At 41.6% G+C, this 13,174-nt stretch overlaps 1 protein-coding gene across 13 annotated transcripts in view; it reads right to left on the minus strand.

Annotated features, from left to right (window-relative positions):
* The window catches only part of BICD1 (BICD cargo adaptor 1), a 120,121-nt gene that overhangs the window by 42,024 nt on the left and 64,923 nt on the right, over positions 1–13,174 (minus strand). For all 13 annotated transcript variants that reach the window (XR_013536743.1, XM_072999917.2, XM_020792185.3 and 10 more), the window contains exons 3-4: positions 6,311–6,463; positions 542–979 (exon numbers count right to left, since the gene is read on the minus strand). Coding sequence is in view for 12 of the 13 variants with exons in the window: in XM_072999917.2 (XP_072856018.1) it covers positions 542–979; positions 6,311–6,463 (591 nt within the window). In the remaining variant the exon portion in view is untranslated. The remainder of the gene's footprint in view (positions 1–541; positions 980–6,310; positions 6,464–13,174) is intronic.

The following is a 13,174-nucleotide window of genomic DNA, read 5'->3' on the forward strand; positions in this document are numbered from 1 at the left end:
TGGGTGTCCACGTTCTCCCCTGCCACAGGTGGGAGGTACACAGAGTCTTCCCACACACTGGATGAAATCCTGTTGCTTAGTGTACTAGTGGCAGTTACAGTAGGTCCATCTGAATAAATGAAACTTAACGTCAGAATTGACTCACAAAATTCCCATTATTTCAATGGGCCTGCTCTAGCACAACTTACTACGCTAAGCAACAAGATGTTAGCCACAGTGTAGGGGCCAAACATATTATTAGTACATACATGTAATAAAGACAGATAAACTGTTTTTGATGTAAGCAATTTGGGATAAAAATGGCACATGGAGAAACCACATTGTGTGATGGGGCATATTTAAGGCCCCTTGGCTCCTGCTTCAAATTGTCATCCAAAACAATTGCCTCTTTCTAAGCAAGCATTTGTAGGGGCACAAGTACAACTGGACCTCACAGAAATGAAAAGCAAAATGAGATATGACTGCAAGTATGGACATGCCAGTCACCCTCTTGTCCTCAACCACTACTTCACTTCTGAAATATATATATATATATATATACCTGCATGAGTTGCTGCTTCAGCTTCTGCATTTCAGAGATGTTGAGCTCACTGAAGAGGTCAGAGACGGGATGTAGGGATTCTCCTTTCCTAACTGCAGGAGTCCGATAGTCACCGTTCAGCTTCATGTGAGGTCCATGAATATGCCCATTCATTTTCTCATCGTTATTAGGTTCGTTCCCATCTTCTCCAAACTTTAGTCCATCTACTGAGATATTAATATGGTTATTATACACACTGTCATTCAGATTGATATACTGGGAAAGTTCCTTTCTCAGATTGTTCTTTTGCTCCCTCTCATTCTTTAACGTCTCCAGGGCTTCCTCAAGCTGATGTTCGGCAATCTCCTTTAATCGGATGGCATCTTCTAGCTGGCTATTAAGCAATACAGTCTCTTCCTCAAATCGTTTTATCTCATGTTTCAGACCTTCATATTCAACCTGAATTAGATAAGATAAAGAACATTCATAATACTAAAAGTTGGATTTACAAACAACCTGCCATTTGCTGCATCTGTTGAACTAAGGCAGAAACAAAGGAGCTACTGTAGAAAAGACCCAATTTTTACGAACTGCATAATCTAGCCACAAGGAAAGATGACTTAGAACCATGCTTATTCTGTCTGTCATTGGCCTAAACCTACTGCTGTCCACAAAAGGTTTGCATAATTCATCACAACTAATTGCAGCTAATTGATGATGTGCTACAGCATGTCTCAGCCATGTTCCAGGTCACGGAAATTGAAATGTACACCAGTATCTTGTGAATTATCCATAATCAGTCACAGCAACCAACAAAACCTTGTGTGAACCCAGTATGGTTCCTATCACTAGATTCCATCTTTCTATAAGAAAGATCATATACTGGAAATCAAATATACAGTGGTGCCTCACAAGACGAACGCCTCGTGGGATGAAAAAATCGCAAGACGAACGGGTCTTGTGAGTTTTTTGGTGCCTCGCAAGACATCTTGCAATATTTTTTGTCTTGTGAGGCGGGTTTCCCATAGGAATGTATTGAAATTTAATTAATGAGTTCCTATGGGGAAAAAAAGTCAGAAAAAAGTCTCTTACCTGGTAGTAAGACTGAGTAGACCGAGCCCCACTTCTCCTTGGTAGCCCTGGAACAGCTTGACTCTGGTACTGAACAGCTGACTGTCAGGAAGCAGCAGAGAGGCGGCAGCCATTTTGGAGAGGCAGCAGCCATTTTCAGATGTGACCACATGGCTGCTGCCTCTCAAAATGGGTACCACCTCTCCAAAATGGCTGGCGCCTCTCTGCTGGTTCCCAACGGTCAGCTGTTTCGCGCTCTGTGTGAGCTGTGTGAGGCTGTTCCAGTGCTACCAAGGAGGAGCGGGGCTTGGTCTACTTGGTCTTACTACCTGGTAAGTGACTTTTTTCTGACTTTTTTTCCCCATAGGAATGCATTAATTAAATTTCAGTGCATTCCTATGGGAAAACCTGATTCATAAAATAAAATAAAATAAAATAAAATTTTCCCAAGATGGCATTAACCGTGGAACTGATTAATTTCATCTTGTCAGGCACCACTGTAATTAGTCAAACACTAGAAAAGCATGATCAGGCACATATCATAAGTTTATATCTCGCTAAAATGGAGTTCATTTTCAAGCATATCACACTTATGAAGGCAAAAAACCCAGTAAAATATAACTAAATGGGGAAGTTTGAAAGGCTATATTGAAGGTTGCAAATGTTCTGTAATTTACATTTCTAATCTTTATTGAGATTCATCAATAGCCGTACATTTTGAGAACACGCTGGCTCTTTGCTAGTTGCATAAGAAACACAAAATAATTTCCCGTGTGAAAGAATCAGAACATATTCATATATTATTCAAGTAACAGGATAACTAAATAATGAGTAATCTCAGAAGTTAATCAGGTTTTCTTGTATGGTATAATTAAAAGTGACATTTCAACTTGAAAAGGAGAGCAATTTTCTGAGTTAAGAGAAAATAAAAATAATATAAAATTACTAGTCTTAATTTTTTTTAAAAAAAAAAAGGCACCATAGCCTATGTTTACCACTTGCTCTCTATATTCATTAATGGTTAGGTTAGGCGTCCTTCAGTCTCGAGAGACTATAGTAACATGCTCTGTATGGAGGACTTGGATGAACATCTAGTGTGGCTGAGAAGGCCAATTCGAGAGTGACAATCTCTTCCACACTGAAGACAAATCCAATCTGTCCCCTGTTGTTGGAGTCTGATAGTTAGTTGTTGTTGTTTAGTCGTTTAGTCGTATCCGACTCTTCATGACCCCATGGACCGGAGCACACCAGCCTCTCCTGTCTTCCACTGTCTCCCGGAGTTGGGTCAAACTCATGTTGGTAGCTTCGATGACACTGTCCAACCATCTCATCCTCTGTCGTCCCCTTCTCCTCTTGCCTTCACACTTTCCTAACATCAGGGTCTTTTCTAGGAAGTCTTCTCATGAGATGGCCAACGTATTGGAGCCTCAGCTTCAGGATCTGTCCCTCCAGTGAGCACTCAGGGTTGATTTCGTTTAGAATGGATAGGTTTGTTCTCCTTGCAATCCAGGGGACTCTTAAGAGCCTCCTCCTGCACCATAATTCAAAAGCAGCCATTCTTCGGTGGTCAGCTTTCTTTATGGTCCAGCTCTCACTTCCATACATCACTACAGGAAAAACCATAGCTTTGTGCTAAGTTTTGTTGGCAAGGTGATTTCTGCTTTTTAAGATGCTGTCGAGGTTTATCATTCCTTTCCTGTAGTCACAAGTAATTAGGATAGCAAATAGTCTTAGAGAAGTTAAAAAAGTCAGCCACATACACACAAGGATGTCTGCCAGCAGTACTCCTGATCAGCAATTAGTAGAAGAGGACCTCGAATAAGACGACTGCCCTGCCCCCAGGAGGACTGTGTTTATTAACCTTACAAGCTCACAGATAGTTGACAGTATACAAATAGTTTGCAGAGTTCAGATAGGACAATGGTTACGTAATGCCATTATGATTGGCCCAAGGAAAGGCAATTAAGCAAGCTCTCTATCACCTATGAGAAAGAAGAAGAATGGGTAGCAGCTCTTCCCAGAAGCAGCTGTGACGTTCCGGGAGAGTGTGCTCTACTACTGTAGAATCAGCCAACAGCTTAGCAACTTTGGGGAGGGGCATTCCCCCACACCGTGTGAGTAGATGCTAATGGATGCTTCCATGAAACCCCAGACCAGTAAGACGACTGCCCTGCCCCCAGGAGGACTGTGTTTATTAACCTTACAAGCTCACAGATAGTTGACAGTATACAAATAGTTTGCAGAGTTCAGATAGGACAATGGTTACGTAATGCCATTATGATTGGCCCAAGGAAAGGCAATTAAGCAAGCTCTCTATCACCTATGAGAAAGAAGAAGAATGGGTAGCAGCTCTTCCCAGAAGCAGCTGTGACGTTCCGGGAGAGTGTGCTCTACTACTGTAGAATCAGCCAACAGCTTAGCAACTTTGGGGAGGGGCATTCCCCCACACCGTGTGAGTAGATGCTAATGGATGCTTCCATGAAACCCCAGACCAGTATTCTCCTAAAATGGATGCCTGGGTTAAAATATAATAAATAGCTTGCTTTTCGCTGATCTAGAGAAGCACCTGCTTCCTGCAGTTTACATTGGCTGACCACGAATATTATGTGCCTGCTCGGTACTTTCCAAGTACCGGTTTGCAAGGTACCTACTAGCTAGTTTGCGGTTTATATCAGCCAACCACGAATATCCTGTTTACCTGATTTCCTATTGAAACAAGAAACAGCCTGCAGCCAAGTTAGTAGAAACCAGGGGTGGGGGATCCACCTCCAGCATACTTAGAAAACATATGCCCCTTTGCTGTTCTACCCTAGATAATGCATACTGAATAACCCCCTTGACCTACTTGTCAGCCAATGAGGATTTATCTGTACAGTACCTTTATTTCCTTGTGGTTAGAAGGCATAAAAGCTTGTCGCACTGATGTTTCAGAGTCCCTCACTTTGAGAGACCCGAGCGATATCACTCAAAATAAACAGCACTTGTTCTTAATCTGCTGAGTCTGTGTGTGGTCAATCTCAACTGCCTGGTTTAGTACAAGAGTGTTTCAACACTCCCAGTCTTATATTTGGCTCACACCTGTCCAGGTCCCTGATTTTGCTGGTTTCGGGACTGCCTCTTTGCCTTGGCCTGCTGGACAAGAGTCTCTTCAAAATGGGAGAGGCCATGATGCACCGCCTGCCCCCACTCAGATGTCAAAGTTCCCCATCTGTTGTGGTCCATTCCTAAGGCCTTCAGATCCTACTTGCAGATATCCTTGTATCACAGCTGTGGTCTCCCTCTGGGGCGATTTCCCTGAACTAATTCTCCATACAGGAGATATTTTGGAATCCGACCATCAGCCATTCTCATGACATGCCCAAGCCAACGTAGCAGTGTTTCAGTAATGTATACATGCTAAAAATTCCAGCTCAAAAATTTCATTCATTAATGAAGATGACAATTACTTCCAAACATAATTTGAGATCCAAAGTCCTCTTTTAAAATTGCTTTGGTTATCCATTTATAAACACCTTTAGATCAGTGAGTTAGATACTTGGCTCTGGAGATTTGGAGTTCAATTCCCCACTATGCATCCTAGAAGAGCCAGCCTGTATGGCCTTGGGCAAGTTGCAGAGTCCCAGGACACCGCCAGAAAAAGGGAATGAGAAACAATTTCTGAGTACTCTCTAACTAGAAAACCCTGAAAAGGCTCATCATACAGTAAGTCAGAATTAACTTGATAGCACATGATTATTTAAATAATAATAATTATAAGTGATGCAGCCTATTTTTGCTGCTCTAACAGTCTGAGTTTTTTTTTAATTCCTCTGCCAAAAAGGAGAGAAAATTTTTAATTAGCCAATATCCTGAAGTTGCTTTCTTCTTAAGCCAATTTATGATATTGACAAATCAAAAGAGGAAAGCTTTTGGTTTGTTCTGAGAGATGACAGACGTTGGGAATGAATTGAAAGAGAGTGATCCTACCCCTCACCCACCCAAAAGCAGAAGTTCCTGACAGGAGTCAGAAAGGTGCAGGTAGGACCACTCGGGGGAAGGGCTGGTTCACTTCAACAAATACATTGTTTGATTGCTGTCTTTAGGAGAATACCAGCTTGTCCCTGCAGCAGACCAAACAGCAGACTAAATGTAGTCAGCCTGATATTTTCAAGCAAGACATCAATGGGAAATCTCTAGTCAAGATAATGTTCACCCTGCTGTACTTCTTGTTCCTGTCTTGTCTACATGATGTCATGGAACATGCCATCCCACTGGCATGCATTTAAGTATGAACAGTTAGGGCTCCTGAACCTTATATCAAAACTTCTAGCATTTGTATTTGCTCTTCTACTAACAGAAGTAACATAGCTTGTACCAAACTACAAATCTGGTGGTCAGTATCTCACCCTATCCACCCAAAGGGTGACAGTCCTAGACATGCGCTCAGTGAGTGTTGGATGAGGTCTAACAAAAAGTTACTCAACTCTATAATGTTCAAACAGGTCTCCTCTATACAGGTGCAAGACCTTTATGTTTGAATCATACAGAACACAAAGAACATGTTGTTTATGAATTCTCTTTATAATTTTTATGCTTCAAACATACAGGTCCTAAACCAGTTCCTACCGTTGGTTGCACTTATCATCTGTAAATGCACGCTATATCTGAAAATGGAACTATATTCAGTATGTCGTGTTCTTATTTTCCTAAGTTGTTTCTGAAAAACTACTCTATGCTCACCTGGTTCTGTTTCAGGGTGGAAACCAATTTTTGCAAAGTAATGTTCTCTTCTTCAAGCTCTGTATAGTCCTGAAGAAGTCTTGCTTCTCTAAATTTGTATTCTCTGATTTCATCTTTCATTCGAATTCGCTGCAGCTCCGCCATTTCATTGCTCTGAAAAGGAAAAGAGAAATAAAACAGATTACCCATCTCAACAAAACAAATGTCAGCTTAGCATGTGCTGGAAACAGGGACAAAACAAAAACAAAAACACACCAACAATCTTTTTTTTATTATGTATCAGATCAACAACTCATTTATTTAGAGGATAAGTAATTTTTACTATTTATTATACCACTGCTGCTCTGCAATTAATTAAAAGTATATGGAGGGAAATAAGTAATACAACTTCGAAATTAACTTTCGTGTTAATCAGAAATCACTGTTTCCCTGTCTTCTGCAGAATTTTAACATATTGTTATTTTTATTTACTGAGTAAAGGCAAATCAAAGATACTAACAAAGTGTTCTCTTTCAGCATACTGCTTTACTAAGGACCCAGCCCAGGTCAATAAGTAGTAAGGTCTGCCCTTTGAAGGTAAGCATTAACAACATTGAGAAAGGAGTGCAAGTTCTGTCATCATATTCTCAAAATATTTACTTCCAAACATAATTTGGTACTCAAAGTGCACAGTTTGTGTCTCTCTGTAAAGATAAAAATCAAGAAATTGAAGAAATGCACATATGTTTTAATTTTTGTGTTTACATAAACATATGTGCAAAGTGCAAAGAGTATTACAGAAATAACACAGAACATAAATGTGGCAACATGTTCCCTGCTTCCCAACACAAGTAACCAACTAGGTTAAGTATGATTATTAAGATCTTGAGGCAGGGGCTCCTCTGTGTCCCAGGACATTGTTTGTAGCAGTACATTCCTTGTGCCACAACTACATTCTCAGTAAAAATGGGGTGGAATATCATTTCACATGATGTAAGCTCTACTGCTCTTTAAAATGGCACTCAATGTGCAATAGGTGAGAGATCATTGTTTGGTAGGTGTCTGGATGGTGGTGACCAGGGAGTGTAATGGGAGCAGTGATAGCAATGTCTACAAATGTCAGGGAGATCCCCTCCTGCTGCTGCTGCCACCTCCGCCACCACTACTTCCAACATGCTCATCAGCTGCCATGACCATCCAGCCATGAGAAATACAAGCATGAAAACAGGACATGTGTTTCAAGCAGTTTTGCTTGGAAAAACAAAAGCCTGCTGCTGGTTATCTGCAAAAGTGTAGTTCCTGCCATGCAGATATAGGTGAAAGCTTTCTTGGCTGTAGCACATTGGCTGTGGAAATCCTACCCTTCGAGGACAAATTGCTACGAACATTGCCCTTAGTTTGGCACTAGGTTACAATCCAGATGTTTACCCAAACACTTAAAGACTTGTGAGATCCTGGTTTCATTTTGATAACCTGACTGTGGGTATTGGCTGTTATGTGGTTTCAAATTGTTTAAGAGTGGCCTCATTGTAATTTGCCCTGAAATCTGTTGATAAGACAGGTTAGATATATTTTCATAGGCAGATAATATAAGGTAAATATGATAATGATATCACAGAGTGCTGGCGCACTCAGGAGTAGTATACAAGTTGAAACAACAACTTCTAGACTAATCCAAAAGATCTGCCAATCACATATGGAGTTCCCCCAAAACTTTCACAAAGAAGAGAGTAAATTCTCCTTCCCCTTGCTCAGATTACACCGTTTTCCTAATTAGTCCAGTACCAAGAATTGAGCTCAACCTGGCCTCAAAGTTTTTTCTCACAGCAATAAGTCAGAGGCTTTACAGATGCAATATTTCTCACATGTGTTGAACATTTTTGCCATCAAGTCATCTCCAACATATGGTGACATATAAATACGTCAACTTTAACATGGCATTTCATTAATAGCCCTCTTTCAAACTCAAGAGTTATGGCTTTTTTTGTGAAGTAAATCTGTCTCATAGCTGATTTTTCTCTTTTCTTGCTAGTTTTACTGTCAAGATATTGTAATTTTATAGGCCTGAACATGTATTAAATGTAACATTAATGAGCTGCCATAATGAACAGCTGTGTGACTGCTGAGTCACTGTGACAGAAGATGATGCAATGTCTGGAGAAGAGGTGACACCCACATGGAGAAAATGATGTAATGCGTCCTGTAATTGGACAGAAGAAGCTGTGTAACTGTATATAAGTGAACAGTATGAACATTAATGTATCTGCTCCTTCTTTCTCTTGCTACTATCCTCTATGCCAGTTTGTCTATTGTTTGCCTGCTACATCGAAGTTCTGCCAGTTTGTATATTTGTATATTTGTATATTTGTATATTTGTATAATACACGTGTCTTATTACAGAAGAAGAGTGTGTGTGTGTCTTCAATCAGATAACTCTGCGTATTATTGCAGCGCGAAGCTGACATTTACCTTTTTCTAGCATTATTGTCTTTTCCAGTGAACTGTGTCATCTCATGGTGTGCTCAAAGTATGACAGCCTCAATTTCCTCATTTTTGCTTCTACAGAGATGTCATGATAAGGCCGTTCTCTCTCCAACCCCCAGCTTGCAACCTTCTTCCTGTGATTGTGCTTTTTACAAAGTGCTACCCAACAGTACTCAACACACACACACACACAGTACAGCCACCATCCCCATATCCATTCTCCTTGTCTCAGAAGCCTAATAGCCTAGTGAGGTCAGGGCACTAGAATTTAGTATCCAGATTTCCTCTGCACTCAACAAACACCTGGATAAGATTTTAAGTATTTTATTAAAAAGAAAAGGTATGCTACCATGTGTCAATAGTACTGATGGCTGAAAAACAAGAGGAAACTCTAGTCCTAGGCTGGGTTTCAAGAGATGAGAGGAAAGCTACAAATCCTATTTTTAGCAGAAACTCCAGTGTGGGATTGGTCTTCTCATACTGGATGTAAATGTATCATAAGAACATATCCTTAAATCTGGCCTTCTCACCTGCCTCTGTCTCTCCCTTCCCTTGTGTGTCTACTCTTTGAAACTGTAAGCCTGAGGACTTACAGAAAACTATGGAATTGTTTTTTTTAAAGGCACATTTAAAGATATTTTATTGTCCTATCATCTGCCTCATGCTTTCAGGATGGATCGGAAAAAGGATACTATTTTTTCTTATTCTTACAAATATAGCAAATTTGGTAGTGTGCCTGCCTTGCTGCTCTTTTAATAATTCCAAGTTCTGTAATATAAATTACCTCTAACTGATCCCAGAGTTTTTATTTTAAAAATTAATATGAAACAGGAACAGAAGCACTCTGTGCAAAGCACCAGCAAAGACCAAGCAATGCAATTATCTTTTCTGCAACACAGAGACATGTATACTTCATTATTTGCAGAATGTTCCTTTCTACAGAACATTCTCAGCTTTGATATTCCCTTTGAAAAGCAACAGAACTTCCCCAAATATAGGCAACTAAGGCAGCTGTCAGGAATTATTTTTGCAAGTTCACCCATTTAGACATCTTCTATTTAATGGTTCAACTATGCAAACATCCTGACATTCTCCTGCAACTCTGTTGAGTTATCTATTATCAAGTTGCATACAACTGATACGGGAGGATACTGAAACTGTATTTTAACACAACTGTTAGAATCATATGTGCTTGGAAACTTCATGTAAATTTCTCTATGTACCTGCAAAACAAAAACACTGCTCTGTATCTATACCGCAAACGCTCTGGATGTACAGTACCAGTTATGGTTTTATACACTTTATCTCAATTGTATTTTAGAATCTTATTTTGTATTGTATCTTCTACTTCCTTAATGCTGTATACATTTTATACATTCTCCAAATGATATTCTGATCCTGCCCCTCAGACCAGCGAACAGCAAAGACAATTCATGGGAGTTTATGGCCCATCCATGGGCCATCTAAATAAACAATGAGACCTTTTATTCTACACCAGGAGTATGGCCAGATGGCTGGCTAGGCCATTGGAATGCAAAAGGGCAGGAAGGCCAGAGATAACATACTCTTGAATTACCCTCCCTTGAAGGGCACAGGGAGACTCAGGAAGAACACACATAAACATATCAATAGATAAGGGGATTGTTCCCAGACTTTCTGGGAACATTTTGGGCACAGGTCAAAGAAACATCAGGGCATAAAATGGATATTTTCTACTGGCCAATAGATTGGCTAAGTTTGCATCTTGGATCCAATCAGGAGCAGGATCCAAGGTTGGGGTACAGATGACCAATAGGTCAACTGCAGAAACATCTGAAATCCAATCAGGGCTGAGATCCAAAAGTTGGGATACAGATGACCAATAGTAAGGTAGTACTTTACAGATGACCAATAGCAATGTAGTACAGTGGTGCCTCACTTAGTGACGTTAATCCGTTCCAGGAAAAACGTTGCTAAGTGATTTAATCACTAAGCGATTTTAAAAAGCCCATAGGAACGTATTAAAACGTGGGGACGTGGTGGCGCTGCGGGCTAAACCACAGAAGCCTGTGTGTCGGGATCTGCAAGATGAGGGGAAGTAGGGGTCTTGCAGATGAAGCCTGTCTCGGGATCTGCAGATGAAACCTCCCTCCCCTCTTGACCAGCAAGGAGAAAGGAGACAAGCGCTCAGGTGTATGTTTCAGGGTGGGATCCGGATCAATTAAACAGCATGCTGTGTAGTATGCTATTCAGTGAGAACCCTCTAGACCGTCCCTCGCCCCCGTTTATTATCGGGATCTTCCTTTGAACAAGTTAATCAAAAACTATTCTAAACAGAGGCGGTTAATATCCTGAATACACAGGCATGGTAAACAGAGGCAGGTAATGGTAAACAGACAGGCTGGTAAACAGACAGCTAATAGTAAACAGACACAGATAACATCCAAATACACAGACAAGTTCCTGAATACACGAACACTTTAACTACATTATCCAGAGATAGGTAAACAGCAGGTTAATGAATCATGTTACTGGAAGCTAGTGACTTGCAGTTTTAGCATGAAGCCTGCCATTGCCATAGATATATACATTTGCTACTGCCACAGACATATACATTGTAACAGCATAACAGCATAAATTTTCCCCACACCTGTGCTGCAGGGTCAGAAGACCAGCAGTCGTAAGATCGAATCCACACGACGGAGTGAGCGCCCGTCACTTGTCCCAGCTCCCGCCAACCTAGCGGTTCGAAAGCATGCAAATGCAAGTAGATAAATAGGGACCACCTCGGTGGGAAGGTAACAGTGTTCCGTGTCTAAGTCGCACTGGCCATGTGACCACGAAAGATTGTCTTTGGACAAACCCTGGCTCTATGGCTTGGAAACGGGGATGAGCACCGCCCCCTAGAGTCGAACACGACTGGACAAAAATTGTCAAGGGGAACCTTTATCTTTACCTTAGAAACTAACCTTAAGCGAAATTCCTTCATAGCGGCGGCCATTTTGGGTGCCTCTAAAGCGAGGCAAAACAGCGGGTGGCCATTTTGGAACCACCTATCAGCTGTACTTCGTCTCTCTCTCTCTCTTTCCACCCCTCGCAACTCCAGCCTCGGCAGGGAGACTGACAGCCTCGGCAGGGAGACTGAGGCACCACCGCTGCCACCCTGGCCGAGAAAGACCCTCTGCGCCTGCAGCAACCTTAAGCCCGGGCTTAAGGTTGCTACAGGCGCAGAGGGTCTTTCTCGGCCAGGGTGGTGGCGGCGGTGCCTCAGTCTCCCTGCTGAGGCTGGAGCTGCAAGGGGTGGAGAGAGAGAGACGAAGCACAGCTGATCGGCGGGGCTTTGGAATGATCACGGGGAAGCGCTTCCCCGCGATCATCCCAAAGCCCGCATTTTCGCACAGCTGATTGGCAGGGGCTTTGGGATGATCACGGGGAAGCGTTTCCCCACGATCATCTCAAAAATGGGAGCTTTGCAATGATCCCTCCCCGCGATCATCGCAAAGCGAATTTTCCCCATAGGGGCCATCGCAAAGCGATCGCTCTTGCGATAGCAAAAAGTCCATCGCAAAGCAATTTCGTTGTAAAACGGAGCGATTGCTATGCGAGGCACCACTGTACTTTTATGGCTCTTTGTCTGTAACCATTATAAAACATTGGTTCACTCTTTGTTCTGGGTCTCCCTCTGCTTTTAAGATGGGAGGCCCAGCTGAGTTTTTGTACTTTTGTACTTCAATAAAATTGGCTTATTGTTCAGCTGCCTTGTGTCTTATCCTGTGGTCCTTGCCAGAAAACCTGAACCGAGAATTGGCCTAACCTGAACCCAGATTTGGCCAGTAACACAACTTATGGCAACCTTAATAGGCTTTTCAAGGTATGTGAGATATTTAAGCAATTCGTTTTAACACTGCCACCCTCAAATAATTATCTATGGTCAAGCACCCATCTGAACCTAGATTCCCTGAGTCCATCGCTCTATTCACTGCAACACATTGGTGGTCTTTGTAACTCTAGACATACCAATATTAGTGAGTGCCACAGTGAACTCAGTTAATCTTTTTTGTAAGTAGACACAAACAAGGGGAGGTTGCAATATGCTTGATAGTGAAAACTGAGCTGCTGGCTACTAGGCAATGGATCATTCGGAGACGACAGAAATATGCATCTAAGAATATGCTTGACACTTGAAGAACAAGACTATTATGAGGATAATCTATTATCCTCAGCAGTCACTGGAGCAAAAGCAGCAACAGCAGCAATAGCTGGCCATGATAGGAGAAGATGAAAGGGAAAGAGAGGAATTGAGTTGGCTAGTCATTTCTTATTTTAAGGGTATCATAATCCCTTAACATCTGCAGGCTTGATTCTTCATATCTTAGAGGTTCACAGTATATAATATTCTGGCTATACTGAGTGAGGTGAATA

This window comes from Pogona vitticeps, chromosome 5 (assembly GCF_051106095.1).
Source record: "Pogona vitticeps strain Pit_001003342236 chromosome 5, PviZW2.1, whole genome shotgun sequence".
Taxonomy (NCBI): Eukaryota; Metazoa; Chordata; class Lepidosauria; order Squamata; family Agamidae; genus Pogona; species Pogona vitticeps.